Below are 25,008 nucleotides of genomic sequence, written 5' to 3'. Positions count from 1 at the left end.
TGGAATCCGACACAGGGTTCAATCTCACAATCCTGAGATCATGATCTGAGCCAAAATCAGGAGTCAGCCACTTAACCAACTGAGCCACCCAGGAGCCCCAAGATTGCTTTAAACCTTAGTAGCTCATTCAGCATATCAAGATGCTAGGAGATGAGATCCACACAGTCAGTCAGTCAGAGGAAAGAGCAGATTGATTATGGCCATCTCATACTTATGCAGGGTTTCTATCCATTGAGGGGAATGCAGTCACAGCAGTCAACATTATTTAAATTTGTTTCCTTCCCTCATTTTTCTGTTTTATGCTAAGCATATATAGTTGAATCCACATATTAATGCAATTCAGTATATAATAATTATTCCTAGATTAGATGCAAAATGGATTCTCAAAAAAATGTGGAGTAAGTGGAAGTCAGGTGGAATAATTTGGTGTTCAACTACAGTGATTTTAAATGAACTGCATATTTGTCCTATTTTCCATCTGTATGATTAGTTTTTCCTTCCTTTTAACTGTTAGCCTCAGAGATTTATGGTTTTTAAAGGACTCCCCTGCTTTGGCTTTTTGAGAAAATAACTTATATTCTTCCCTTAAGGAAGAAAAGAAAATTAATAGAGTTTATAGTCCTATGAGTTAGCCTCAAAGGCTATAAGCTCCATCTTTGCGTCCTTCCTCCTGCTCCCCACCATTATATAGGCTCACATTTTGCAAAACTAGGGGACAAGGAGAGGTCACGAATGAGTAAGGAAATGAATGGCAACCTTACAAACTTGAGGGGAATAGTTCTAAAAGGGTACAGAGTTCTAAAAGGACAAAGCATAGTGCTGGTACACGGAAAGAGAAAATCTTACCATTCATGTATAGAATGTGAAAAGAGGAAGCAAATGTATAGAAAAACATCCCAGGGTCCTCGTGAATAATAATATAGAAGTGTTAGTTAAGGAGCGCCTGGGTGGCTCAGTCAGTTAAGTGTCTGCCTTCAGCTCAGGGCATGATCTCAGGGCCCTGGGATGGAGCCTTGCATCAGGCTCCCTGCTCAGCGAGGAACCTGCTTCACTCTCTTCTACTCCCCCTGCTTGTGCTCTTTCTCTTGGTCAAATAAATAAATAAAATAATTTTTTTAAAAAGTGTTAGTAGAACCAGATAGGCCTAAGTCATCCAAAATAGTAATGTTGTTCTGAAAGAAGTACTTACCAAATCTTATTCAAGATAAACTCTTATTCTAGTACGCTTTAACAATCTAGCCTAAAAAAGTATGTGATTGCCACAGACAAGTCACAATGTGTACAATTATTAGGGAATAGAGGGAAAATGGTAAGATAGAGTTAAAGAAATGGGTTCGGGTTCATTGCCTAAAGCAGATTGAAGGGCAGCATAATAGGATTCCAAACACAATAAATTTTCTATCCAGGGAGTAGTGACCAATTGTGTTTTGCTCTTGAACGAGAGACTGTCAGAAGTCTGAATTATAATACTAGGAGCTTTAGTCAGGAAATGATTCCAAGAAGGCCGTCAAAATAGTGCCAGGTTGAAAGAGGAAGTTAGAAAATTCACCATTTTCTACGGGACTCTTTAAATGCCAGATTTTCCACTGGGTTGAGTATATATGTGGCATGAGGAATAAGGGGAGATCTGTTAACTGGCACAGTCAGAACGTGGGAAGACTTTTTAAAAAGCCTTAATCGGAAGTGAGGCATGGAGGTGACTATAAACATGATATGTACAAGGGTAGAGGTGAGATGCCTTTACAAGGATGACTCTTCCATTCTTCCTACTTTATTCCCTCCTCTCCTTTATAATAGTCGTGAGCACTTGGTTTGAAAGTATAATAGAGATAGGACTAGAGGGACTCATTGGAAGCCACAGTCAGACTTATAAACAGATGGAGTTAACTTTTGTTGGCGAGGAGAGGAAAAAGGGCCAGACATCCAGGGAGAAGCAGGTTAATAGACCAGGCAGCCCCAGGGGTGCCTAGATGGCTCAGCTGGCTAAGGGTCCAACTCTTGGTTTAGGCTCAGGCCATGATCTCAGAGTTGTGGAGTCCAGCCCTGCATTGGGCTTCTCACTCAGCAGGAAGTCTGTCTGCCCCTCCTCCCACTCACTCTCAGGCACATGCACCTCTCTTCTCTCAAAAACTAGCAAAACTTATCCTCCAGAGCTATCTCTTTCCTCACCCACTTCACGTAACAGTTTTATTTTCTGGGGTTATTACATTTCCAATTCAACCCTGCCGTTGGAGAATGGAAGATTTCAGGTACCTCCCACTTTGCAGCCAAACTACAGGGCATTATCCTGTCCTCTTCGTGTTCCTAACTCATTCACCCATCGTCTTCATTATCCAGAAAATCCAATTATCTGGAATCCATAAATCATTAATTTCATACACTCACACACATACCATTTCCCCACCCCTGCATTTCACTTTTAAGAGAAAGAGGTAAATCCTGTATGAGGCAGGGAGAATTTAGGAACTCATACTCAAGTTAAAAACAGTCAGTAGTGGAGAAGATATTTGACTTGATTGATACCCATTTATTTAAAAAGAAAAAAAAGGCCTAGCAATTTTAATTGATCATGCGATATGGACTAAGAGAGAGGTAAATCAATTTTAAACTAAGGGAGAGACGGTTGGGTGGCTCAGCGGTTTAGCCTGCCTTTGGCCCAAGGCGTGATCCTGGAGTCCGGGGATTGAGTCCCACATCGGGCTCCCTGAATGGAGCCTGCTTCTCCCTCTGCCTGTGTCTCTGCCTCTCTCTCTGTGTCTCTCATGAATAAATAAATAAAATCTTAAAAAAAAAAAAACTAAGGGGAAAAACACACGTCTTGTGTAGAAGAATACAGATCCCTTTATGTTCTGAACTGACAGGTGTGTTCAGTAAAGCAAAGCTTCAGTAGGGGTGAACAGCCCTGACCATTGGTGGGGTGTGAAGATGGGGTCTAGGTATAGCTATACTAACGAGGAATAGGATGGGTTGAGAGCTGGCCTCAAATATCTGAAGTGCTTCTGCGTGGAAGAAGCGGGTGGCCTGGCTCTTTGATGACCTAGGGAACTAATAGGTAGACAGTTAAGGAAAGAAGATTTGAGCTCATAGGAATGAGGAAGTTGTGCTCATTTGAGCCACTTCAATTTTCCCAGGAAGAGTCTGGTGCAGACTAAGAATCCTAAGAATCTTGCCCTGGCAGGACATTAGACATAAGGATTTCTCTGCTTTTTTTTTTTTTTTTTTTTTATGCTCCAAAATTAACACATAGTTACAGAAACAGGTCAAATCATACTAACTCATACTAAATCCATATTACTTGTTTGCTGTGTGTCTTCCCATACCTTTCTCTTTGCCTGCACAAACACATATTAACATTCATAGATGGATATGACTTTGTTATGTTTTTCATACAAAATCGAGACCATACTATACACTTTACACTGCTCAGTAATATTAGCATCTCTTCAGGTCAATTCTTCTCTGAAATAGCAGCAGATATTTTAAAGCATGGGTGCACTACAAGTTGTTAAATCATCCCCTAATTGATAAACAGTTGGGTTGTTTCTAGATTTTGCTACAATGCAATTATAACTAACAATGCTGCAATAAATGTTCGCAAACGTGTATTATCAGAAGCTAATGTTTTGTTTTTGTAGTTTTCATTAGAGTTTGCTAAATTAAAAGATGTGTACATTATTTTGTTTTAATAGCTACTCCAGATCACCTTCTGAAAATCTTTGTTGCCCTTTAGAATCCCACCGGCAAGTGCCCGTTTCTTCCTGCCATTTCTAGGATAGGGTATTATTAGTCATTGTAACTTTTACCCATACCAGTGGAGGTACTGCAGACAAGAGAGTGTAGTGTAGTCCTTAGGGGTAAGGATGCTCTTGGCTAGAATATAAAAGTACCTATCTCAGCTCTAGCACATTCTATCTGTGCAACTTTAAGCTAAGACATGTACCTGCTTTATGTCTGTTATCACCCTTTGTAAAGATATGAATACCTACCCCATAAAATTGTTATGAGTATTAAATGAATTAATAGTGATAAAGATAGAACAGTGGCTAGCATATAGTAAATTTTTTAAATAAGTAAAAATTAAAGATTAATAAGATTAATCTTCTATAAGATTAAAGATTCACAAATTTAAATTACATCTCCTTGACAACTAATAAGGCTGGGCATATTTCTGTATATTTCCTGGTCGTTCGGTTTTCACTTCCAACTCTGTTCATATCCTTTGCCCATTTTTTTACTGAGTGTCTTTTTTATCAGGTTTTAGGAACTCTTTGCATATTTAGAATAGTAACCTTTTGCTGCCATTTTTGGAAATCATAAATGAAATCCTTCTTATTTGTTTATTTGTTTATTTAAAACAGAGTTTAAACCTCAATCAAGGGGCTCAGTGGTTGAGCAGGTGCCTTGGGCTCAGGTCGTGATCCCGGGGTCTTGGGATCGAGTCCTGCATCAGGCTCCCCACAGGGAGCCTGCTTCTCCCTCTGCTGTGTCTCTGCCTCTCTCTGTGTCTCTCATGAATAAATAAATAAAATTCTTAAAAAAAAAAAAAACCTCAATCAGTACAAAACCATAAACATAATTTTAAATTCATATAGTCTCATACGAAATATAATCATTGTTGCAAGTTTATTGTATGAAATCCTTCCATCTAACCCCTCGGACTCATTGGCTCTCACCCTTGGTTCTACATATGGTCAGTTAGGGGACTTTTGAAAATACCAGTACTTGGGTTCCACTTCACAGGCATTCTGACTTAACTGATCAGTGGTCAGGCCCAGGCATCAGCTTTTAATAAGAAACCTCATTTGATTCTGATAGGCAGCCAGGAATGGGAACCAGAGGATGCACTTCTGAAAGGTGATTCATTAAGTCAATTGTTCCTAACTTGTGGCATCATTAGTAATCACTACTGCCATCTGTTGGCAGGAGGCAGCACTCGCCATGTAGCTATTTGTAAAGCTTTGTGCATGTCTAGGAAAGGCCATGTTTCAAAGTTCTTTGTACACCTCCACATCTTTTCAGTGTCATGACCTCTTAGACGTAACTTCCAAGTCTAATATTCTTGACGTAAATATCAAATTTGTATTTCTCTTCTTGGTTTATATATTCTGCAGGAATGAATAACAGAATGTGATATGATGCTCCTGAGGTATTGTCAGTCTTTGGTCATCAAAGACTCAGCGATGTTTATGCTAATCACTGATAGAAGAAAGTGTGTGGACAGATTTTAGAAACACTTTTATCAGTAGGAGTTGAAAGACAAAAAACAGTTTTGCGATTAATTTAACCAAACTAATCAGAAATTACACCACTGCCTCTTCCCATCCCATCTCCTTCCCCACCTATAGGCGTTAATTGAAATTTTCCCCTACTGGGATATTTTAAGATGTCTCCTTTTTTCATGCAGAATTACACAATGTGAAACATCAAGGGAAATAACAGGAAAGGCAGTGAATAGGGAAACATGCTTTGAGAAATAGCAATGTTGGCAGAAAATGGAAGTGTCTGGGAGAAAAAAAAATAAGATAAAATTGGCAGAATTACAGGCTGCTGCATGGACTGGTAATTAGATAGTGAGTTTATCTTCTGAGGGAAAGATATTTTTCCTGTCTTTTCCATAGAGAGGCCAAAAGAAGTCAAAGACACTAAGAGCATGAAATTGTTCGTCTGCCATTAAAACTATCTTTGATGCATTGGGTTTAAAATACATATATTAATTCCTCAGGCAGTTTTTATGGGTTTTGTGTTGTTCTTACAGCTGGTAATAGAGGATAAGACTTTCATGTATATGAAAGTATTTATATACGTGTGTATATGTATCTACAGGAGTATTTATGTATATAGGAGTGTGTGTATTTTTAATTCCAAACATCTCTGTGAATGAACAGAAACTCTTTGCTGCATATTGTGTAAGTTAATACTGGGTTTCTTTTCTCTATCCTAGATTTAGAGATTGTATCTGATGGATTTCCTTAGAAAGCTGGGTTTCTCAACCTCAGAACTGTTGATTTGGGGGCCAGATAATTATTTGTCACTGGGAGCTATCCTTACATCATTGAGCATTTAGCATCATCCTTGGCCTCCTCCTGCTAGTTGCCAGTAGCATAGACCGAATTGTGACAACCAAAAATATCTCCAGATTTGTCAAATGGTAAAATTCCCCTCAATTAAGAAGCACTGATTTAGAGGATACTATGGTCCTGCTTTTTGTTTTTTATTTGTTTTAAAGATTTATTTATTTATTCATGAGAGACACAGCGGGGGGGGGGGGGACAGAGACACAGGCAGAGGGAGAAGCAGGCTCCATGCAGGGAGCCAGAAGGGGACTTGATCCCAGGTCTCCAGGATCAGGCCCTGGGCTGAAGGCGGTGCTAAACCTCTGGGCCACCGGGACTGCCCTGGTTCTGCTTTTTGGAGGTGAATTTTCACTTCCTTAAAAACAATTTACCTAATTCCCCAATCTAAATTAGAGCCCCTGTTTTTTTTTTTTTTAAATGAAACAGTATTTTTTTTTTCTCTCTTGAGACATTATACATCTCTTTATTGCATCAGTGACACTTGAGGACAGGATTATCTACCTTGAGACCTTAATGTCTTTCTTTTCTTTTAGACTTTAAGTGCCACAACTAATCTGTTTTGTTCAGTCTATACACGTACCACCTAGAGCAGTGATTGGCACTTAATAAATGTTTGTCAAATGAAAGAATATAATTCTCGGATATTTAAGAACCTGAAGCACAAAGCCTGACTTGGTCCAAAGGGGTTTTTCCTCTAAGGCATATTTCAATCTACATGACAAAGCCAGTAAAAGAAATCAGGGCCATATTGAGGCTGTTGAAGGGTGTGATCAGGGAAATCTAAAAATTATATTATTTGGATAGGATTCCCTGGGGGTTTGGCGGGGTGCTCTTGAGTGGCAGTTTCATTCTGCAAACAGCTCTGATATGTCGCTGTAAGCCAGAGCCAACCTATCGCTCTTGCTTTTTAAACTCTATCCACCATTGGTCCATGGAGGAAACAAGTTTTTTGACCAGGGTGAGACTTAATGCTTCATTAAGTCTCTTAAAGAACATGCCCCAGGACCAGGAAAGATGCGCCTGTGGAAAATAAACGGCAGTGCTGACAGCACAAGAGACCTTCAAATGCTTCTTTTCATGTTTTTAAAAAATGGAATTAAGATGCATATTTTTTAAAATGAAAAATGACTGGCATTCTTCCCACTGAAAATGGGAAGTAATTTAATTTGTTAGTGGTTTATTTTATTTGACAGTCTTTGTACATACTCGATTTGGTTTGTTACACTGAATTACCCTTTAATAATGGGTACACGTAATGCCAGACTCTGCCCCCCAGGTTGGTTTGATAATTGGATGAACGACCATATTGTTCCAAGGTTTTCATGACAATGTGGACAGAAGCTATTTGGAAAACTCCTAACCAGAAAAGCCTTCAGCTGTTTTGGATTTTTTTTTTCTTATGAAGTTAATTGCTACCCAGTGAATAATCATCCCACTATCCACTTTTCCTGAGCCATGCTGAATTCTCTAATCATGACTGATTTCCCTAGAAGGGATGCCTAAACCCCAGAGCCAATAGAAAAAGTCTTAAAATCTTCCCTCAGCAGTCTCGGAAAGGACCATATTTTTACAATTGCAAGTTAATGGTAAAAATTCTAATAGTAGCAAACATAGAAGCAAGACTGCCGAGTTCAAGGGCAGCTTCACAACTTAATAGCTGTATAACCTTGAATAAGCATTATGATTTCTGTTGTTTTAGAATCCACGTCTGGAAAGTGGGAACAATACCAGCACCTACCTCTTAAGGTCATTGTGTAGGTTCAGTAGCATGGTATGCATAAAGAGCTCAGCACAATCCTGGCCAAATTAGGTTCTCCATAAGTGTTTCTTCCTTATTAGATGGTATGCATCAGGCCCTGTGCTAAGTTTTCTCAAAAAAGCTACTGAAAGTTGCTATCTCTAACATTGTGGAAGGCACCAGGGCCCCAGGACCATGTGGCTAGTAAATGGCTCACCCAGGATTCAAGCCCAGTTATTTTTTTTTTTTTTTATTCATTTATTCGAGAGAGGCAGAGACACAGGCAGAGGGAGAAGCAGGCTTCCTGCAGGGAGCCCAACGTGGGACTCGATTCCAGGTCTCCAGGGTCACAGCCCAGGCCGAAGGGAGGCGCCAAACCGCTGGGCCACCCGGGCATCCCTCAAGCCCAGTTCTACTTCAGAAATTCTCTTATACCATACAACTTCAGATTTTGTGTTTGTGTACCCCAGTTTGAAAACCTGTGTACATTTCTGAGGTACACAGGTTTATAAGTAGACTAAGTATTTTCCATTGTAATGGTATATAATTATTGAAGATGATTACAGGAGTATTTCGAACATAGGTGGTTTAATTTAAAATTATATCACCTTTTTAATGCATCCACTAGAATTTAAATACCATCTTAACTGGATACCCACTACTATCCATTAAAAGAATACATGAGCAAATTCTTTAAAAGTCAGAACTTTACATTGCTTTTCTTCTTGAAACATGTATTTTCACTTCCCCCAAATAAATGTTAAAAGCCTTTTTAAAAAAATCATTTCTGTAGCAAGAATAGGTCCCACCCAATGAATGTATGACTGTAACGGTTTAAAATTCTATTGTGAATATAATTGTTTCTAAAATTAATAGAATACAGTTGACCTGAATGACATAGACATATAATTCTGACAAATAATAATTAAATATAAAATGTAAAACTTTATTAGAAATTCATACTATCTTGAGCTATGGCTGGTGACATTTGTGGGGCACTGATTAAAGGCATTATCCAGTTATCTCTCCGAGAAGTGTTTATAGTTCACCACAATAAGATTGAAGATGGGTGAATGTATTTCTTCTGTGTTTTTCTATTTGCAAAGAGAAGGAGACTTAGGCTGTGGGTATCTCCTGAGATGATTTGGTTTCAGAAAGGAAAATATGTGTAAGTTAGATATGGGGAAATGGTTGACTTTTTTTTTTTAAGAGGTGGGAGAGGGATGCAGGTCAAGGGAGAGAAAATTTCAAGCAGGCTCCACATCCAGCATAGAGCCCAATGTTGGATCTAAACTCAAAACTCTTGAGATCACGACCTGAGCAATAATCAAAAGTCAGATGCTTAACCGGCTGAGGCACCCAGATGCTCCAAGAGGGTTGCTCTTATTTTTTTTAAGACTTTATTTATTTATTCATGAGAGACACTCAAAGAGAGAGAGGCAGAGACACGGGCAGAGGAAGATGCAGGCTCCATGCAAGATGCCTGATGTGGAATTTGATCCCGGGACTCCAGGATCATGCCCTGGGCCGAAGGCAGGCACTAAACTGCTGAGCCACTCAGGGATCCCCGAGGGTTGCTTTTAAAACTCCATGTAGTTGTTGGGAAGCCATCCCATACTCCTGTTTGAAGAGAGCTGCTCTGCCACAAATCTATGATCCTTGGAACAAGGAGCCTTACCCAATGGCTCTCCATTTTTAAGATGACCTACTCACTCTTCCTTGACACTGAAGTCTTGAGTTCTTCTTAACTTTGGCTTTATCCTAAGCTTATAGTAATTGTCATTGGAGGGCCATGAAGGACTTTTCTTGAAGAAAGCCCAGAGAGAAGCATGGTGGCCAACTTGAAGTTAGGTTGGGATCTGTAACTCCTAGATTCTCCACCTGCCTAACCACTTACTGCTTCTAGATGGGATAGGATACTCACCCCAGTTCTCCACTCAGCCTTACATCTGTGGTCCCAAGCACCAGGGTCATGGTTTCCTTTCACCAAGGAGGAGGTAGACAGCTCTCATCTGTTTATTTTCTATGTCAAACAGCAGCCATGATTTCAGCTTCCCCAAAGGGCTTGTTAGGAAAAAAAGAAAAGGTAGGAGAGTTTGTATAATATCTGCCTCCAGTAAGATTCCTGAAGATCCTCTGTGTGGTAACTGCCTAGCATGTAATAAATGCTCAATGCATGGTTATTGAAGGCTTTATTTCGGGCCAGTATGTGGTCATAACATTGCCATATGTACTTCCTAAGTGATGACATGGAGACCACCTAACCCATGACTCTAATGTATCCTATCAGTCCCAATATCAAGTACTCTGAACTATTGGGAATAGTGGGGAGCATCTGTTGAACATTGAGAAAAAGATATGGAGCAAGCATGGATTTAAATTGATAGCAATTTTTTCCAAAAAAAAAAACCATAATGCCAATTATGTTAACTGTTCTTGACAACCAAGGGTATTCAAATGTTTGTCTGCCGAACTCAAACATATTTAAGCCACTGTTATCGATCAGCTAAAATCCATTCACATCCTTCTACACCTGACCATCTCTCTCTTCCTTCTGCATGACTCCATCTTCTCTCTGCTCTTTTTACCTCCTATCACACCATCTCTTCTCTCTGAGCCTTGCCTTGAGTCTGTCAACTTGCTGGGGCACTGGAGGTTGCCATGGTAAACACAGCTGTTGTTTTTTCTCTGTGAAGAGTCGGTGCATGAAGGCACTTGAGTCCTCACCTCTAGCCTCTCCCTGCTGTGCATTTTCACAGATGTCGTTTCAAGTGGGGGCCTCAGGGGCTTCAGGATTCTGCACAGCTTTCCTTGTGTATCTCTGAAGGGGGGCTTTGTGACCCACAGACACCCGCTTAGGTGCTGTGGAAGATTGTGAAGAATCGCCTGTGTGGTCACCAAATAAGCCAAATGACAGCAACATTCATTTTGTTAGTAAATGGGTTCTGGGAACTGAAAGATGATCTTGTATTTTCCAAGAGGAGAGGCAGGGAAGATAATGAGAAAGTAGCCAAGGCAAGAAGACTGAAGGAGGGGTGGGGAGAGACAGAAGGAGTGGTGAGAGGGCGAGTGAGCAAGGAGTTCCTGAGCAGGAAGGGGGTGTGTATTGGATAGCTACCTGCACCTCCCTGAATCTTCCTTACCCTCACAGTCACATCTGTGATCCAGCACTAACTACTGATCCGACATCTGCTGCAATTGCTCGCTTCCAAACTCCTCTCTGGCCACAAAGATTCCTTGCTGTTCCTCCTATATCATAACCTCAAGTTCCAGTGTCGTGCTCCAACCTCAGGTGCTCAAACTTTTGTACCTGTTCTTCCCTCTGCTACGAATACTCTTCCCCAGACGGCCATAAAGCTCCCTCCCTCACTGCATTCAGATCTCCACTCAAAAGTCATGCTGTAAGAGAGGCCTTCCAAAAACATCCCACCTCAAGTTGCACCCTATCCACTGTCTACCACCTTACCCAATCCAGGCTTTCTCCATGTCTAATACAGAATAGGGACTTAAGTATTTGTTGAGCCAATAGTTAAGTCACGGATACCCCCCTTCAGAAACATGTGGAGTCACATACTTACACACCTGTTTTTGTTCTCTCCTGCCTAAGCCTTTGCATGTGCTGGTCCCTCTGATTAAAGCATGATCCCTTCTCCTCCCACACCCTACTCTGCCTGATGGAGTCCTACAAACCCTTTGCACCCTGTCTGGTTTCATCACTCAACCCTCCCCTTTCAAGGTCTCCCTTGACCTCCCCAGGTAGCCACAGAACCCATTCAACTAGAACAGCCTGGACAGTACCTACTGACCTTCATCATGGCACAGATCCCCTGCATTGGCATGTCTCTTTATTATCTCTGTCCCACACTCCCCACTGCGCTCTTCCAGAGCCCAGAATAGAGCTCAACGGAGGGCTTAGACTCCAGAGTCAAGGGAACCAGGCATGCATACCAGCTGTGTGACTATACAAATTACTTAACCTCTGGCCTCAGTTGCCTCACTTGTGCAATAGGGATCATAATATCTACCAAACTAAATCATAGGATACTGATGATTATCAGTACTGATGAGAATTCCCTGATGTGTTGCTGAAATAATACATCATACTAAAACATACTAAGGCCCACAGCAAATATTCTCAAGCCCACAGCAAATATCATTCTCAATGGGGAAGCACTGGGAGCCTTTCCCCTAAGATCAGGAACAAGACAGGGATGTCCACTCTCACCACTCCTATTCAACATAGTCCTGGAAGTCCTAGCCTCAGCAATCAGACAACAAAAAGACATTAAAGGCATTCAAATTGGCAAAGAAGAAGTCAAACTCTCCCTCTTCACCGATGACATGATACTCTACATAGAAAACCCAAAAGACTCCACCCCAAGATTGCTAGAACTCATACAACAATTTGGTAAGCGTGGCAGGATGCAAAATCAATGCCCAGAAATCAATGGCATTTCTATACACTAACAATGAGACTGAAGAAAGAGAAATTAAGGAGTCAATCCCATTTACAATTGCACCCAAAAGCATAAGATACCTAGGAATAAACCTAACCAAAGAGGTAAAGGATCTATACCCTAAAAACTACAGAACACTTCTGAAAGAAATTGAGGAAGACACAAAGAGATGGAAAAATATTCCATGCTCATGGATTGGCAGAATTAATATTGTGAAAATGTCAATGTTACCCAGGGCAATTTATACGTTTAATGCAATCCCTATCAAAATACCAGGGACTTTCTTCAGAGAGTTAGAACAAATTATTTTAAGATTTGTGTGGAATCAGAAAAGACCCCAAATAGCCAGGGGAATTTTAAAAAAGAAAACCATATCTGGGGGCATCACAATGCCAGATTTCAGGCTGTACTACAAAGCTGTGGTCATCAAGACAGTGTGGTACTGGCACAAAAACAGACACATAGATCAATGGAACAGAATAGAGAACCCAGAAGTGGACCCTGAACTTTATGGTCAACTAATACTCAATAAAGGAGGAAAGACTATCCACTGGAAGACAGACAGTCTCTTCAATAAATGGTGCTGGGAAATTGGACATCCACATGCAGAAGAATGAAACTAGACCACTCTCTTTCACCATACACAAAGATAAACTCAAAATGGATGAAAGATCTAAATGTGAGACAAGATTCCATCAAAATCCTAGAGGAGAACACAGAGTCAAGGGAACCAGGCATGCATACCAGCTGTGTGACTTTATACAAATTACTTAACCTCTGGCCTCAGTTGCCTCACTTGTGCAATAGGGATCATAATATCTACCAAACTAAATCATAGGATACTGATGATTATCAGTACTGATGAGAATTCCCTGATGTGTTGCTGAAATAATACATCATACTAAAACATACTAAGGCCCACAGCAAATATTCTCAAGCCCACAGCAAATATCATTCTCAATGGGGAAGCACTGGGAGCCTTTCCCCTAAGATCAGGAACAAGACAGGGATGTCTTTTTTTTTTTTTTAACTAGTGTTTTTTTTTTTTTTTAATAAAGCATTAAAAACACGTGGTTAAAAAAACAAACTGTACAGGAATATAAAGCAAAAAGTTTCTGCCCTCCTTGTATTTCTGATCCACGCTCCTCCCATTCCACTGGGGTAACCATACTTCTTTGTAGGTTATTTCAGAAATGTTCTGGGCCTATAAGAACATCTTTCTCTCTCATTCTCCCCTTTTGAAAACCCTCATGGCATACTTTAAAATACTACTCTGCCCATTTGGACATTTTCTATTTAACAGTATATCTTGGACTTTTTTTTTTTTTCAAATTAGCTTTTTTTAGAACTAATTTCTTAACTATTTTTTTAATTGAAAAGCAAAAAGGCAACACCCTTTTTGAACTCAGCCACAGTAACTTCTTGCAAGATACATCCATGAAGGCAAAAGAAACAAAAGCAAAAATGAACTATTGGGACTTCATCAAGATAAGAAGCTTTTGCACAGCAAAGGATACAGTCAACAAACTAAAAGACAACCTACAGAATGGGAGAAGATATTTGCAAATGACATATCAGATAAAGGGCTAGTTTCCAAGATCTGTAAAGAACTTATTAAACTCAACACCAAAGAAACAAACAATCCAATCATGAAATGGGCAAAAGACATGAAGAGAAATCTCACAGAGGAAGACATAGACGTGGCCAACATGCACATGAGAAAATGCTCTGCATCACTTGCCATCAGGGAAATACAAATCAAAACCACAATGAGATACCACCTCACACCAGTGAGAATGGGGAAAATTAACAAGGCAGGAAACCACAAATGTTGGAGAGGATGCGGAGAAAAGGGAACCCTCTTACACTGTTGGTGGGAATGTGAACTGGTGCAGCCACTCTGGAAAACTGTGTGGAGGTTCCTCAAAGAGTTAAAAATAGAGCTACCCTATGACCCAGCAATTGCACTGTTGGGGATTTACCCCAAAGATTCAGATGCAGTGAAACACCGGGACACCTGCACCCCGATGTTTCTAGCAGCAATGTCCATAATAGCCAAACTGTGGAAGGAGCCTCGGTGTCCATCAAAAGATGAATGGATAAAGAAGATGTGGTCTATGTATACAATGGAATATTACTCAGCCATTAGAAACGACAAATACCCACCATTTGCTTCAACGTGGATGGAACTGGAGGGTATTATGCTGAGTGAAGTAACTCAATCGGAGAAGGACAAACATTGTATGTTCTCATTCATTTGGGGAATATAAATAATAGTGAAATGGAATATAAGGGAAGGGAGAAGAAATGTGTGGGAAATATCAGAAAGGGAGACAGAACATAAAGATTCCTAACTCTGGGAAACAAACTAGGGGTGATGGAAGGGGAGGAGGGCAGGGGGTAGGGGTGAATGGGTGACGGGCACTGAGGGGGGGCACTTGACGGGATGAGCACTGGGTGTTATTCTGTATGTTGGCAAATTGAACACCAATAAAAAATAAATTTATTATTAAAAAATAGAGTGAAAATTAAAAAAAAAAGAAAACATACTAAGCCATCAGCTGAGTAAGAGGATAGTGAGTGGAGAGTACACTATTTGAGATATGGTGGGCATGACATGGAAGCTTCTCTCAAGGATCCCTCTCTCAAGGGATGATAATTGAACAGAGACCTCAGTGATGAGAGGGAGGCAGCTATGTGGTTCTTGGGGCTCTTTGCATCCCACTAGTATTACAGACAAGAGCTATCTGTGTAGGCTTTACGGCTGGTTAGACTCTGAGACTCTCTTGGGAGATGGGACCTTATTGGGCTGATTTTCTAATACAGTGTTGGTTGTCTTGGCCAGCTGGGCTAATGCGTTCCCCCTTTAGAATCAGGCTCAGGGAGATGAGGTGAAATGGAATCCAGATGCAGAAGGAATTGGAGGTACTGAGGGAGGGATGTGAGGGAAATCCAACAGCGTACCACAGACCCACCTGAGCCCTCTGAGGGCCAAGGATGCTCTTCTCATTGAAAGTACAATCCAGCACTCATCATGTCTCAGAGTTGATTTTAGCCTCGTCCCCTACCTGCTGACATGGCTCAGAAAGGAGGCTTTGAACTACAAGCTAAAGGTCCTGGCTTAATCCTGGGCTTTGTCCAGTTCTGGTTCTGACATTTGGCAAAAGTAAGGCTCTGGTTCCATGGAGAATGGTTCAGGCACATGGTATGGGGGGCAGAGGAAGCTCTAGGATGGGAGGTAGAGACCTGGACTGTACCTGGGTAACCATGGCTAAGGCACCTCTGTGGGTCTTGATTTTGTCATCTGCATATTGTAGGTACTGCCTGGGTCAGTAGTTTTCAAATTTTCCTTAATCACAGAAATATTAATTTAAGCAAGATGTGATTGAGAATACAAACACGTACTACCAAGAGTGATGAAGAAGGTAAAACCTAGACAGCCATAGCCGCTCATTAAATTCCCCTCTACATCACACACATGCACACACAGGATGGTCTTTGAAAAAGACTCTAAGCACCCTTCTAAGATTCTTTATTCTGTGACCCAGTGTCACATCTGCATACCAGAGTCTTTCCAAAGTAATAAGCTAAACTGTTTGCAGTAATGGGGACTTGATGGTTTTTTTCCTGCAAAAATGGCAATTTCATATTTCCCTCTAATAGTTTCATCTGCAATAGTATGCTCACTCGGGAACCAAACTGCCTAGGTTCCACTCCTCAGCTTACTCTCTGTGTGACATTGAACAGAATACTTCACCTCCCTGAACCTCTGCTGTAAAATGGGCAAACCGAAGAACCTTCCCCAGGCCTGTGCCCAGAGAAGGCAGAGGGCTGCAGAGCCCTGGACTTGGGGCAGGGGATCTCTGACAGTGTGACTGGCACACAGTATGGAAGCCCTCCTTGAATATTGTATAGAGAAAGCCCTAATGAGGGCCTGTGGGCCCAACTTGAAGCATTGTGTCCTACTCTTCTCCCTGTCTAGCCCTGAAGACAGTATGTAGCCAGAGCAAATAACACAGAGTCCCAATAGGGCTTCCTGGCCAGTCATGCTGTCCAGATTTAATCTCCTTCTTCCTTCCTGGGAAGGGCATCACTAGGCAGTGGACAGGCCTTGACCTGGGCAAGAGAATGGTGCTGGAATACCATGGATGACATTCATCCTTCTGCCTTATCTGGGTAACGCATTAGCGGCTCCCTCTCCAGACACCTCCATGGAGCCTTCCCCATTAAGTGGTACATCATGGAATATGTCAGACTGAATTAGCAGGCAGGCCCGTCACGTTAAGCTAATGCTCTGGGCTGGCAGTTCCCACTTTGTAATGCCTCTTGATCCTAGCTGTCATGCTCCCTCCCTGTCACCACAGCCATGGGAAGCCTCTGCAGACAACGCACAGTAAGGAAGGATGCTCAGGGAAGGGTTTAGGAGAAGCCACAGGAAGTCCTTGCAGATTGCATTTCTTCTGTGGCACTGGGAAGCCTGTTTTGAGTTCTGCTACCTCAGGGTGGGTGCAGAGGAAGCACAGATAGCCCCCATAAGCTCCAGGTGGGGTGTTCCTTTATGACAGACTATAAAAGCGTGGCATGTGTTGTTGAAAGCACACAGCATAGTCACCCTGATTCAAATACCAGTAACACCTACAACACCTAATTGAGGTTTCTAGAGGCAGCCTAAGTACAAAACTCGATGACTACCACTACAGTTGTCATCAGTAATACTGTCGATGCCATAAATACTTCTGCCAGCTTATTCATGTGACATATGGAGCATTTATCACTTCCCACCATGTATGATATAAGAGTGTAGTGTGAGACAGTGGAAGAAGCACAGCTTTACAGTCAGGTAGGCTCTGGTACTAAAATCCGACGATGCCTCATAACTCCTACGGCCTCCTATTGCTGGGCAACCCTAGGCAGTGACTTCGCCTCTCTGAGCCTGACCTTTGTCTCTGTAAAAGTACTTACACTCATACCTATTTAACAGAGCTGTTGAAAGAATTAGCAGAGGTAATAAATACTTTATACTAGCAGAGGTATAAAGAATGACCCAGAGGAGTAAATGCCTAAGAAATATTTGTGGGGAGAGTTCCCAAAAGCAGAGTCATATTTTTTTTATCCATTACAAAGCCTTGACTCAGATGTACTCTTTGGTGGTGTTTGATGGTATCACCTTTCTTTCCAAATTTTTACTTCATTTAGCCTCTTATTCTCCACTGTACATCAGGAATGATCTCAAAACTTTAATCGTATCACAATCATTGGAGATCTTTTTATTTCTGCCCATTTCCTTAACAATAATGGCAAAAATCTTTGGGGGCTGGGGCTTGCCTCTGACCTACCCTGTTACTTTGGCTCTTACCATGGTTTCCATCACTGTCTCTGTTTCACCCACATTGACCTATCAGCCCTTCATTCTTGGCCCTACCCCCACTCTAGGACCTTTGCACATGCTATTTTCTCCAACTGGAACATTCTTCCCTCCCCAAATAAACCAGCAGTAGTATTTATGGCATCGACAGTATTACTGATGACGACTGTAGTGGTAGTCATCGAGTTTTGTACTTAGGCTGCCTCTAGAAGCCTCAATTAGGTGTTGTAGGTGTTCCTGGTATTTGAATCAGGGTGACTATGCTGTGTGCTTTCAACAACACATGCCACGCTTTTGTAGTCTGTCATAAAGGAACATCCCACCTGGAGCTTATGAGGGCTATCTGTGCTTCCTCTGCACCCACCCCAAGGTAGCAGAGCTCAAAACAGGTTTCCCAATGCCAACAGGACTTCCTGTGGCTTCTCCTGGACCAGCAAACCCCTCTCATCCCTTGCAGTCATCCATCCCATACTTCCTCAGCAATGGCTCCCTGGGCCTCCCTGATCATCCCCCCTTTGCACGATATCCTCTCCTTTGGGGCACTTACTGTATTTTATTATGATATGACTTCGTGTCTACCTCCTCCATCTAGACCAGCTGGATGAAGGCAGGAACTGTCTGGTTTTGCTCACTACTTGTATCCCCCAGGATCTTGCAGTCAAATGCTCAACCACTGCCCCAGGACCTTGTATAGAGCCCAATAAAAGTTTCTGAAAGGGTGAGAAGGGTGAACCAAAGGGCATATTATCTCCACAGATCCCAACCCCCCCTTCCTGATAACTTTCAGATAGTATCCTGAGAGCCCAGAAGGGGCAGGTTAACCACCCATGGTCACACAGCCTTTAGGTTTGTCGTGAATCTGTGATGAGAACCCAGGTCTTCCAGTTCTTGCCATCCCTGAGCTTATGCTCTAAAATCATTATCCATAATTGGAGTGGAAGTCTCACAAAGACTTTCCTTCCCCTCCCTTTCCTGGTGTTCAGAGGATAACTGGTTCTTCCTATATCCACATTGAAAGCCACCTCTGCCTTCCAGGATATATAGCACCACAGCTACATAGGACTCTGATTCCCTGAATTATTTATTCAATTTTAAAACTCTCTCAAAAGTGTGAGGGACCTAAGCTCCTTCAAGACCAAACTGGGAGAATTCTGTTTTGTAAAAGGTTATACTGTTGAAGTGAGTACACTTCACAGAATGTAACCTTTGCTTCTGTCCTCTTCCCCTCACCCCCTGGGTTGAAACAAATCCAGAAATTAAAGTCTTCATTGACCATCTGGAAGCAAATCAGTCAGCAAGTCTGCTCAGTTGCAAAAGATGACTTTTTTGAAAGGGAAATAGCTGTTGGTTAAGGACCACATCTGGTGTTTTGTGTTTGTGTTTGTGTTTGTTTTGTTTTGCTTTTAGTCTATCCCCTGTCAGGCATAGGTGTTCTTTCTCACTTTCTCAGGAGCCAGTTGACCCAGGTGTAGTCAGAAGTGCCCTTGAATTCAAAGAGGGAGTCAGAAGAGTGATGAATCTTTGTTCATATTTGGCAGGAAGAGCTTCATGTGTGGGAATCGATTTAACGGCCTGATTCTTTGACCCACAGGAAAGAAAACATTTGCTCGAATATTCTTATTTACTCATTCAACAAATAATCACTGAGTACACCTTATATATCACTAAGATGACCACATACTTTATTGTCCAAACTAGGACAGTTTTGTTGTGAAAGTAGATATTTTGTAGTTGGTACACAAAGACAACAGGTATAAACCAAGATTTTTCCAGGTAAAACAGGATGTCGATGAGTGCCGTCTATATTAATGGCTAAATTTGGGCTATTAGAATCTTGGGTGGTTATATATTTTCCCAAAATCCCTGTAAAGATTGAAGAAAAAGCCAGGATGGCGTCTAGACCTCCTAAGCCCTGAAGTATAAATTTAGATCAAAGTTGAACTACATATTTCTAAAATTTGCCCACAACTTCCTTTTTAAACTATACTTCATGTTGAAAACAAACAAGCAAGCAGCTTGGAACAACAGCTCAGAAAGCTAATGACCACACAGTAGATTCTAATTTCAGTTCCCCCAGGATGAGGCCACCTAGAGGGGCCAGGAAGAAAGCTTAGAATCTATAAAAGATGAAATTGCCCATGAGGGCTAAGTGATGGTGACAGCTTTTGAGAAAGAAGTAAACCTGAAAGGAGTAGAAGGAAAAAAAATAAAACTAAAAGGGAGAGAGGAAACAGGAACATGTGATTTATCAGTCTTCTGATAGTCTTCAGGCTCCTCTAAATTCAAGTTTTTGAATGTGATTATGATTTTGTGTGTGATGATAAAAGACATCAACATGCATACTTTTTCCCTCATGAAGAGCTTTGATTCTGAAGTTATTTGTTTCTCTTCCATCCCAGGTGCCTGTCCTGAGACCCATGGACTTGATGGTGGAGGCCACCCCGCGAAGAGTATTTGCCAACGCACACACATATCACATCAACTCTATATCAGTCAACAGCGACTACGAAACCTACATGTCAGCTGATGACCTGAGGATTAACCTATGGAACTTTGAAATAACCAATCAAAGTTTTAGTATCCTTTACTGGGGGCCAATAACCAGTTGATTTGAATCATAAGTATTCAGCTGTGAGCAGGCTTGGGGGGAAGTAGAAGAGAAAGAAACAATCACAACCACAACTCCTAGCACTTGTGGTGAACTGTTCCCTTGTAAACTATGTTGGCATCCATCCTTCATCCTAACAAACTTAGAGAAGTATTGACTTACTGAAGTAGTAGTCCAGGACTACCTCTGGGTTGGAACTCTGCATCAGTTCATTTACACAAAGTCATTTGCGTGTCATGAATTAAAGTCAGTTGCAACTTTATCAACTATGATATAAGACCCCAGAATTCAGTTAGGGTTCCTTCCTATTGTGAAAGGATTTATAAATGGTCTGTATGGGCAGCATGGACCACAGGTACACATGAGAGGGTTTCAATTCTGTCAACATAGTGAAAATAATACTGGCTGCCATTTATTGAATTCTAAGCACTACAATATATAGAACCTCATTTTGAGAAGTGCACATATCATAATTTTACAGCCTGATGGCTTTCCACAGGGCACACCTGTTTAACCAGCATCCAGATCAATAAACCAAACTTTATTAGCAATCCTCACATCCCTATCATGCTTCCTTCTAGTCTTCATACACGAAACGTACATTTGATATAACAACCCCCTGATATAAATATTACTATCCCCTATTTAAAATCCAGTGACATCAAGAAAATTGTTAAATGAGTATTTGAGCCCACATCCTAATCCCGTTATAATGACCCCGTTTCATAATATAGATGAGTCATTTATTCACTACCTATCCTGTGGTCCATCCCACCACAAACCTGACTCTTCATTTGAATGCCCATTCTCAGGTAATGATTTCTCTACCCACGCAGCTAAGCACCTGACCTGGGAGTCAGTATTTTTTTTCTCTCACTCACCAGCCTCCCTACTCCTGACCCAATCTATGAGCCCTCTAGTGCTTACTCTGAAATATATCTCAAAGCCACCCCTTGCTCTCCCTCTCCACTCCTACCACCCTATACTAGCATAGGCCGCTTCATCTGTGTGACTGCAATAATCTCCTGCTTATGCTTAATCTCCCTTTTTTCTTGATCTTCTACATAGTTCATGTTCCCATAACAGTCAGAGTGGACCTTTCAGTATCTAATTCAGTTATCATTCTTCCCCAGCTTAAAACATTCTAATAACTCCCCAATGGATTTAGGATAAAATCCAATTTCTTTACCTTGAGCTACAAGGTTCTACATGATCTGGGCCCTGCCTCCCTCTTTGATATCCAGTCATAGCACTCTCCAGGATTCTCTCTACTTCAGCCAACTCACCTCTTTTCTGTTCCTGGATAAACCTTGATCTCATGTCTCTTCTTTATGTTTGCTGTTCCGTCTTTCTGGGATACTTTGTCCCCGAAATTCACATGACTAACTACATGTTCAGCATTCAGACTTCAATCTAACGTTGCCTCCTCAGAGGTCCTTTCCCATTAACTGCCAAGTAGCCCCCAAATAGCCCTCTATCGTTCTTATCATCACAGCACATATCACTATTTGAAATTTTGTGTGTATATTTTGGATTTCCCCATATTCAGGTGTAAATTCTATGAGAGAAGGACTTTGTATGATCTGTTCCTATACTCTAGTACCTAGAACATTCTGAGATAGAAAATACCATTTTGGTTGGACAAGTCAAGTTTGAAGTATGATAGGTCGCTGAAGTGGAACTCTCTAGTAGACATTTAATCATGAAATTCTTTAAGATTTATTTATTTATTTTAGAGAGAGAAAGGGAAAGAGAGAGAGCATGAGCTGGGGCAGGGGCAGAGATAGAGGGTGAATTCCAAGCAGAATCTCTGCTGAGTATGGAGCCTGGTACAGGAGCTCGATCTCACAACCCTGAGATCATGACCTGAGCTGAAACTAAGAGTTGGATGCTTAACCAACTGAGCCACCCAGGCATCCCAGTGATCATGAAATTTAACCCAGAAATTTCACTGTAAGAGTACATAGGTTATAGTAAAGCTCTGAATGTTTTGATAAAAACAGACCTCATAGTGGTTCAAACACATAAAAAATAATTTCTGTTATAAAGTCCATTGTGATGATCCCCACTAGAAAGCAACCTCCTCCAAACAGTGAACCAGAGAAATAGGTCCTTCCATTTTTCAGCTCCCCACTCTCACCAGGCTTACCTGCAGTCAGGACAGCAAAAGGAGATTGTAGAGAACCACATACTGGAGGCTCTTTTGGGCCAGGCCCTAAAATAGTATGAATTCCATTGGTTAGATATCAGTCACATGGCGACTTCTAACTACAGAGCAGGCTGGGAAATGTAGTGTAGCTGTGCATGTAAAAAGAAATTGACATGGTATTGCTACACAGCTAGCTAGTCTCTACCATAGAAGAGTACTTGATGGTTGTCCAAGCCTTTTTTTTTTAAGTTTTTATTTAAATTCCAGTTAGCTAACATAGTGTTATATTAGCGTCAGGTGTACAATATAGTGAGTGATTCAGTACTTCCATACCACACCCAGTGCTCTTCCCAACAAGTGCCCTCCTTAAGCTTCCATCACCTATTTCACCCATCTACCTCTCCTCCCCTTTGATAACCTTCAGTTTGTTCTCTGTACTGAAGAGTCTGTTTTTCTGGTTTGCCAAGGCATTCTAAGGAAAGGAGCTTTAAGCAAGTAATGGCAGTGATGGAGGTACTAGGACCTGACCCTCAGGACCATGACTGGCATCTGTTATTGATTGCACAGTGGATTCTACATGCTGTCTGAGCCTCAGAGAGCCTGCCTACAGATTTTGCCTGGAAGTACAGCTGCTAATAGAATGAATGTGTGTTGTGGTGCCCTTTCTCCCTTTACATCTTTTCCAAGAACCAGAAATCTGCTCAGACTCAGCTGCTGTCACTCTGAGCATCTGCTGTCCCCAGTCTAGGTGACATGTTTTCTGGATTTGCCTCCAGGCCTTCAAGATGGAGGGGGGTGGTTTCTTTAGGCCTTTGGGGAGACAGATGCCTTGGGGAAAATGCAAAGGGGAAATATTAATAGCACAATTTAGGTTATATTCTGCAGATGTGTGACAGTCTGCCAGATGCTGGCATACAAATGAGACTGTGCCATTCACCCTTAAAGCAGCCATATGTAAAATAATCATTGTCATCATGAGAATGATGATCACTGATATCTATATAGTTCTTTTCAACTACACTGCCTTAAGCACTGAGCTGACTGTACAAACTGGGACCCTTTTGCCTCTTGTCACTGAAGTACAGCCACCTCTGGGGTAGGAAGCGGCCATCTTTCAAAACACCCTCAAAAAAACACCAACAGGTCTTATTAAATCAAACATTGTTTAGCACCATTTTTATAATGTGGCTGAAAAACATGGTGCAGGATAGAATAATGTGGGGTTCCCAGAACGTGGTATGAGTACCACTGGGTGGTAGTCAAGGTACTTCTAAGCACTATGTGGATTTTTTTTTCATTTTCATAATTAGATATTCATAATAATACTAAAAAAGACAACTATCATATCAGTCTGGCAATTTCATAGATACTGAAAAATCCACTTAAATTACAAAGTAAGTTTATGTAAAGAAAAGTAAATAGTAAGACAAGTGGTCTTGCAGTGTGGTTAAAAAATAAAGTCATGACTTCCACTGCCTGGCATTTGGTATGACACTGGCATTATGATTGAGAATGCAGGCTTTGGAGTCCTAAAAGTTCTAGAGGTTCTGAACATCTTAAAGACTGAAGTTCACACTCAGCTCTACCACTTGCTGGATGTGTAAGCTTTAATAAGGTTCTTAATTTAACCAACCCTCTGTTAATTGATCTTTAGAGAGGAGTTTTATCAAAGAGGATTGTGAGAATTTTTAAAAATATGTTTATATATATGATTATCCACATATATAAAAATATATTTATATCTTTAATATGTATATGTGGATAAATGTTATACATACAATTGACCCTTGGACAGCATGAATTTGAACTATGTGGGTCCACTTACACGCAGATTTTTTTCAGTAAATGCAATAATGAATTTTCTTTATTAGACAATAATTTCTTTTCCAATGTTTTATTGTAAGACTACAGTGTATATATTATATATAGCATACAAAATTTGTGTTAACTTATGTCATCAGTAAGATTTCTGGTCAACATTGAAGTATTAATTACAAAGATTTAAGGGAGCCAAAAGTTATATGTGGATTATTGACTGCACAAGGATCACTGGCCCTAGTCCCCACACTGTTCAAGGGTCAACTGTATATAAAATATATCCATCTATGTCTCTTTATATACATATGCATATATATACACACACATATATATGCTTAGGCCAGTACCCTGCTAGATGAATGATAAACAGATTTCAAAAGAAGCTTGATTATCATGGAAAGGACAAGGAAACTAAAAAAGTTAGATGTTAGTATGGTGGTTTCTATTCTACTGAATTCATTACCTGGGTCATCTTCTCAATTCTAGACTCCTCCTTTGGCTTTGCAGTTGGATGCTCTTTTTAAGACATTGCTCATTATACCATAGACCACATATTTGCAGGATCTCTGAGGTCCGGGGCCTTGTATTTAACACTAGATCAGATTGAAACATTCCTGGCTTCGTGACATCTGGAGTCCTCTCCTTTCCCTCCATAGCCAGTCTGTCCTTATCTGATGTAACAGGTTCTGTCTTAAAGTGGTCAGACTTTGGCCTTAGTGGGTTAACTACTTTTGGACAATAATAACTCATTTCTAGATTAGTGGTATTCTAGGGCAAGAAGCAGTCCTAACTTTTCAAA

General features: G+C 41.0%; 1 protein-coding gene across 13 annotated transcripts in view; it reads left to right on the top strand.

Moving 5' to 3' along the window:
• PPP2R2B (protein phosphatase 2 regulatory subunit Bbeta) overlaps window positions 1-25,008 on the top strand; it is a 443,029-nt gene that overhangs the window by 369,987 nt on the left and 48,034 nt on the right. For all 13 annotated transcript variants that reach the window (XM_072749915.1, XM_026018571.2, XM_072749912.1 and 10 more), the window contains one exon: window positions 20,034-20,211. In XM_072749915.1, the coding sequence (XP_072606016.1) occupies window positions 20,034-20,211 (178 nt within the window). The remainder of the gene's footprint in view (window positions 1-20,033; window positions 20,212-25,008) is intronic.

The sequence above is a fragment of the Vulpes vulpes genome, chromosome 2 (genome assembly GCF_048418805.1).
Source record: "Vulpes vulpes isolate BD-2025 chromosome 2, VulVul3, whole genome shotgun sequence".
In the NCBI taxonomy this organism is placed as follows: Eukaryota; Metazoa; Chordata; class Mammalia; order Carnivora; family Canidae; genus Vulpes; species Vulpes vulpes.
The sequence above is the reverse complement of the archived record's forward strand: the minus strand, read 5'-3'. Positions and strand labels throughout refer to the sequence as shown.